Genomic DNA, 6,749 nt, shown 5'->3' with positions numbered 1-6,749 from the left:
CACCTGCGGACGGCGGAATAAAGTGGAAGGCCGGCCGCTGCTCGGCCTTGCGCCGGGCCACGTGGCATTAGCTTCTAGTTGCGCCATGCAATTTGCACACACCAGAACACCTCTGATGGTGTTTTAGGCCAATAACGGTGAGTGTGTGTACGTAATAGAAATGTTTCACATAATTCACTCAAGGTTATTCCCTGTGTGATTTGACAAGAGCGCCATAGCAACGGCTCCTCCGACCCCCTGGGGAACCCTTGACCCGGATGGAGATGGGCCAGGCTTCAGGCTTGTCGACTGGCTGTACAGCCAGCCGCTGTATCTCCGCTGGTCTAAACACTATCAGGAGCACTTGCTGACATTTACGATACAAATTAAATTCTAGCCCCCTTTCCGAGTAGGAAAGAGGAGAAGCGGGAGGAAAACAGGCCAAAATCCAGATGTCAGGGCTGAGGTCAAGCAAGAGACTGGCTGTGTACGAGGTGTCAAGTCAAGTTTAGTTGAACAGTCCGTAGGCATCTGTGGCGGCACAGGGTGAAGTCTGACAAGATTTGTTGAAATATCGCATGATTTCAGAGGCGAAGAAAGGGAAATAATCACATAAACGACACTGTAAACACAAAGCCTGGGAAGGTTGAACTTGCGGTATGAGATGCCAAGACTCCTCCAGTTTCTCTGGCAAGCGGTGGCAGCGGCGGTCACCCAAGAGGGAGGCATTCTTCGGAGAAAGGGAACATGACAGAGCATCGGGATCGTGATGTGGACTTCCCAGACAGCGCTTCGCTTTGCAGGAGGTATCACAGCCTTGAAGGAGCAGCGCCGTGCAGCAGCGTGAGGGTTTGCAACCACTACGATGGCCCAAAGGGGGCTTGGGGCACTTTGGCTGGCCATTAAAAGAAAAAAAATACTGTGAGATGCTTTTAAACAGGATATAAATTTGTATTTTCCCATCCCATGAATCAAAACAAAATAAATAACCATTTGATTTCATTCCACTATATGCATGCATATTTTGTTACACACACACACACACGACAAAATAGTGCATTGTAATTTGTGGAGAAATTTCATATTTTGCAACAATATTGCAGCAGTGAGACAAACTTGAAAGTTATTTTTAAGTAGTCGTTGCAGGTATAAACAGTGGAAAAGTGGACTGCGGTATAAATCTTTAACAAACAGTAATTAAACAACAGACCTCAGGGGCACTCCAAGTGCATCCAGTCGAATGTCGATCTCTTCGGGGACGGGCCGGTGAAGAAGCACGGCAATGGTCCCGGTCATTTGAATCATGTGTGTTGCAGCAGGGAGCGATGGAAAACAGGCAGGACAGCGACCCCTGAGGGCAGACTTTGGAAACGTCTGCTCTCGTGGCAGTGCCAAGATTTTCTTTTCTCTTGAGATCTCTCTGCTTGAGCACCAAGGTCGTAGAATATAATTACACCAAATAACATATCTGGCTGAAATGGTGACTATCAAATCTTGAAGTGGATGGGGGGGGGGGGGTCAACCGCTGGCATTGCTGGGATTGCTTACACTGTAGATATTGTAGTAAACTTGCATTTCAAGGCAACACTGTACATACTGTAATGCGTATTTTTAGCAGGAAAAAACCCCGACGCTAAACCGATTAAGGGCAACCACACCTTTATTAATTGTATTAGTATTCACCCATATGATATATTAGCTTCTGAATATAGTTAAACACAATGTGAACTGGCACGCATTTGTTTTTAAACAAAGTTCTCAAGAAATATATTTTCCCTTTAACATAATTACCTTTACAAAAAAATAAACACCCCCGTCCCAAAAAAAAAAAAAGGAACCCCGCCCCAAAAACCTCCTGTCCGGGCCCGCGGAGTCGAGCCCTTCTGCCCAGGCCAGTCTTCTTCTAGTGGTTTTCCACACGAAAGCAGGGGGGCCTTATTGATCGCCGTCTCCAAGTGAAGTCTGGGCATTAGTTCCGGCACGGTGACCAGACAGGGTTCCGTCAAAGACACTCTAGCAGGGATGATCGCACCCCGGGTGTGCGCACTTTGGATTTTGATCTCCCCAACATCACTCGTATTGAGCGACACACTGTCCAGTCTTGTACGCGTATGACTTGCTGAGGGAAGCACTTGAAGCTCACACACACACACACACATCTGAAATTATCATCCCGGCAGCTGTGATGATGACTTGTCCACGGTGTGCTGAAGCCGGAAGCTGACCACTGACCACAGCAATCACACGCCGCAGGGTTATCTTCTTAGGACAATCCGGGACTCGCCTCGCTTATCTTAAGAGAGCGTGTTTGTGTGTCACCAAAGTTAAGACGCAAAGATGACTTTTTTCCTCGCCTCACTTTTCGACTTCAAACATATTACAGCAAGGTGACAACATTTTTATTCCCGAGGAAACCATGTCAAACGTGAAAACGCGAGCACTGGAGCCAAGTGGAGATTGTGTATGATAACGCTAAGGGTGAGCTTCTGTAGCATGTATAAGAAAAAAAAAGGGGGGGGGGGATTTTTCGACACGTGTTTCCAAGTGCAAAATTAGTTATGGTCAGACGGCAAACTTGATCCGCAAGGAAACTGTGGTTAACAGGAAAAAAAAAAAGCTGGGAGTTAAGTGTGACACTGCAATGTTTCAAGTTAAGGTTAAGATGCAACATCTTTTTGCCCACTTATAGTACAGAAATATTGTGGACAGGAGAGAAATTGTATCCAAAATGAGACTGTGGGCAGTCTGAGTATAGTATACTGTTGTGACCGGATTTAAGGGTGATGCTGTCCACAGATGCAAAGACCACGTTGGTCACTTTGGTTTTCGACTTCAAACAGAGTAAACATTTTATCGGGGGAGACTGTGAGCAATAAAATAAAGCGCTGGAGCCAAGTGGGGACGATGGGACTGCGAGACTAGAGCTTCGATAGTTAAGGGAAAGAAGCTCCTTAAGTTATGATGCACAGATCTTTATTTTTCTTCTCCTCGTCTCAGTTTTCCACTTAAATATATATTGCAGCAGGGAAACAAAGTTAACCTCAAAGGAGACTATGGGCAGCACAAAATCAAAGTGCTGAAGCCAAGTGCAAAGGTAGAATACGAAATTGCAGCATCCCTAGTTAAGAATGAGCAGCAACCTTTTTTGACTCATTTTTCCGGTCAGCTTGGTTTTGAAATGTCATCTGCAAGGAGACTGCGGCCGCTCCAGCTAAACGGAGCCTGTGGGCTATAATCCTACAGGATCCAGAGCTATGGTAAGGTTCTCCAAAGTTAAGGCCCAAAGATTTCTTTTCCTTCTACTCGCCTTGGTTTTCCACTCTGAACATTTTGCAGCAGGGAGACCATTTTCAGCCAAGCGGAGACTACGGGCAGGATAAAAACGGAGCGATGTTAACGAGAAGCAAAACATTGATTTCTACGACTTGCCTCGGTTTTAAATTTAAAAAAATGATCACAACTAAAATGAACAAATTTTATCCAAATGGAGACTGGGGGCAACTAGAAAACAGAGCGCTGTGGCAAAGGCTGTTTTTTTCTTTGTCACAGAAAAGTTTGAAACAAAAACGTTAGCTGTCTCACTTATAATTTAGTTTTAACTTTTCCCCTATTGACCGGCATTTGGAATGGACGAGTTTTGAGGCTTTCAAGCAACACACGTGAACGCCCAACTGAATCGGCTTCAGCTCTGACTCGTGTTAAGTGCGGCTTACCACTGTGTGTCCTTTTGTTGGTCCTGATCCGCCTTGTCCTAACATGTCCGCTTTCATTCTGCTGTCTTATAAGGTAGTCGCCTGGATGTGAATTCAAACGGAAATCAGAAGCATTCGTTGTCTCAACTCAAAATCCAAGGGTCAAGGCTTACCGTCAACGAGCTGTGCTTGCTGCCATCTAGTGGCCGCTAGAGGCATTACGCCAAAGAAAAAACACCCTGCCCCTTTCAACAACATGCCGATGTGGTATCATAGCTTAAAGTCCACCTACACCCCTCAGTGATTGTCCTTGTGGGCGGCAGTGGATGACGGCGGCCACGCCAGCACTCAGCAGCCGGCGGCCTTCCTCGTAGTCATCCTGGTCCACGCTGATGAGCAGCCGGACGCCCTCGGAGCCCGCCGCCACCCTCAGCGAGTCGGTGATGAAGACCCCTTTGAGGGCCTCCAGCAGCGCCCCGCTCAGGTAGTCCACCCAGAAGGCTTCCAAGTTGTCCAGCTCCGTGAACTTGATATCGCACACGATGGCGCCCAGGTCTCGGGCACGCAACAGTGAGTCGGCCTGCCTGAACAGCTCGAACTGGCGCTCCAGAGGTTGCCGCTTGTCTGACGACACGCCGTCGCGCAGCGCCGACTCGTGCTCCAGGTACTCGGCCCGCACCCTCAAGCGGATGTCTGACAGCGGGAGATGATGATGATGATGGTGGTGGTGATTTTTGGGGGGATCCGGTGGAGGGAAGTGTGGGGTGGGGGTGACGGGAAGAGAAACAGGGACAGCAGTCAGAAACATCAAAGCGATGGTGATTTTACACTGCACTGTACCAGCTTGGCCCTGCTCAGCTTGAATCGCTTTTCTCACTTTGCACATGGCATCCGTCTAGACGGATATCCAAGGATATTATTAGAGATATCGAAAACTAAAACTAAAAAAAAAAAAATTATTAAAATAAAAGTGAGTGTCTGGAAAAAAAAAAATCTGAACTGCGATTACATTCTAAAACTAAAACAAAAGGACATTTTTTGCTGTGATTATAGACTGCTAATTTTGTCGGTGAGCTCTCATGGTTTATTTCGGTCTTACTGTATGAAGGAACAGAAGAAACAAGGGCATTTTCAAAAGTATGGGAATTGTAGCTGAGCTTATATATGCTTTTTGTGTCCAATTTTTTTTTTTTTTTTGCACAACACATATTCCATACATTAAAATATATACTAAACCCAATAAAAACTAACGAGCCTGCTCTTAAAAATTGAATGTAAAAACCAGTGTAGCCCTGGTCTCGAGATACAACTCGTCATCGATTAAGTTGTTGACCCCCCCCAATTCAATCGATAATTTGTTGAAAAAAAAATTAAAATCAATTCTTTCCATTCTTTTATTCAAAACATGATGACAGTGCAGAAAACGCAGAGTCATTTGGTTGGTATGGTGGTATAAAATGTAGTAAAAAGTAAGTACAAAGCAAATCTGCAAATGTCACATTGGCGCCCGCGCCTGGAGTGGTCTTTAAGACATTTGTCGGATGCACTAACCTCCAGGAAAATACATTTAAAAAAAAAAAAAAAAAAAAAAAAAAACTTATGTCATCCATATGAACCCCCCTCATCCTCTTGAGTGCGAGAAATTGTCCCTGGTTTTGAAAGTGGAAAAGCATCAATAATGAGAGCAGAGCCAAGTCGGTAGCACGCGGTGGAAACTGGATGCCTTTGTTGGGGAAAATCACACAACGCCAGTCACATCAAAAGGGAGCGAAGTGAAGAGCGCTTTCTCCAATAGGAGCTTGCGACCAAATAAGCGGAACACAAACTGGATTGGGAATGTGCACATTGTTGTTCTTTGATTGAGCTTTTGCTTAAAGCAGCACAAAAAAGTGCCCGACAACAACAACAACAAAAAAACAGTCAGGTAGAGCAAAGGAGCCTTTTTTGTGAACTGGGAAGGATAAATACTGCTGCCATGGAAGCGGTTGACTTGGGAGACGGTGTCAGCTGCGCACTCGGCAGTGGAAGCTTAGCAATGTGCGGCTCAGGAATTCGGTGTTTGGTGGTCATGCAACAGCACAGCGAGGAAGGATCAGAGGATACATACTGTGCTGAGCACGAGCGCCGCCGACAGACAGAGCGGTCCCCCGTGTCACTATTCCAGAAGTGCGCAGTGGAAAGCGGCCGCTTGATGACTTCGGCTGCAACAGAAACTCATCTGGGCCCCTCCAAAGCTCTCTTTAGTGAGGAACGACAATATCGATGGAACCTCTCATAATTATTAGAAATTAGGCCGTCCTCTACGCCTACAACAGTGAGGGAAAAACAAAACAAAACATTGCAACAGTTTTAGGGCTACAACTAAAGATTATTTAAATGAGAGCTTCATCTGTCGATTATTTTTTTTTTTTCAATCCAAATGGAATTGGATTAAAAAAAAAAAAACTTCTTAATTTCATATCTTTTTCCAAAACAAGACATTATTTCAAATTGCCAGTGTAGGAAATGCACTGGCAATTTTAGTCCGTTACGGGTTTTGGTCCATGTCATTAAAATCCGCCAAAACGTGGAGCGTTGTTTTCCAGAGAAAAGCAGGTGCAAATGTCTGATTTTGATGAAACACAAAGACAACAGGTCCGCATTCGAGGAAGGCAACAGAACCCTGAGAAGAGGTCTTCTGTCAAGAGGCTGCAATTCAGAGAATGTGGGCAAGTTTGAAGTCTCAAATCAACGTCTCTGAACCATGAATCGATTGGAAAGATTGCGCTCGCTTCACGGTTGAGCCCTTACAACACATATGTCAAAGTGCCGGCCCGCGGGCCACATCCGGCCCGCGAGAATGTTTTCAGTGGCCCCTGGGATGATAGTGATTTATTATTAGAACCGGCCCGCGGACCGCAGCAAGCCGAGAGCCCGCAGATCTTTTAAACGCACCAATACTACATTTCCCACAATGCAACGGTGACGCGCCAAGCAGTCGGCCGCTTTATTTAAATATTTATTAGTCTAGCAGTCGTTCCCATAACAGTGACATTAGCTTTCAGATACCCATCAAAAATGGCAAAACGGAAGGTGGAC

General features: G+C 45.7%; 1 protein-coding gene across 2 annotated transcripts in view; it reads right to left on the bottom strand.

Annotated features, from left to right (window-relative positions):
* Positions 1-1,621: 1,621 nt before the first annotated feature.
* dedd1 (death effector domain-containing 1) overlaps positions 1,622-6,749 on the bottom strand; it is an 11,577-nt gene continuing 6,449 nt past the window's right edge. For both annotated transcript variants that reach the window (XM_019896128.1, XM_019896127.1), the window contains exon 6: positions 1,622-4,364. In XM_019896128.1, coding sequence (XP_019751687.1) covers positions 3,949-4,364 — 416 coding nt within the window. In that variant the 3' untranslated portion in view covers positions 1,622-3,948. The remainder of the gene's footprint in view (positions 4,365-6,749) is intronic.

This window comes from Hippocampus comes, unplaced genomic scaffold, assembly GCF_001891065.2.
Source record: "Hippocampus comes isolate QL1 unplaced genomic scaffold, H_comes_QL1_v1.1 scaffold55, whole genome shotgun sequence".
In the NCBI taxonomy this organism is placed as follows: Eukaryota; Metazoa; Chordata; class Actinopteri; order Syngnathiformes; family Syngnathidae; genus Hippocampus; species Hippocampus comes.
The sequence above is the reverse complement of the archived record's forward strand: the minus strand, read 5'-3'. Positions and strand labels throughout refer to the sequence as shown.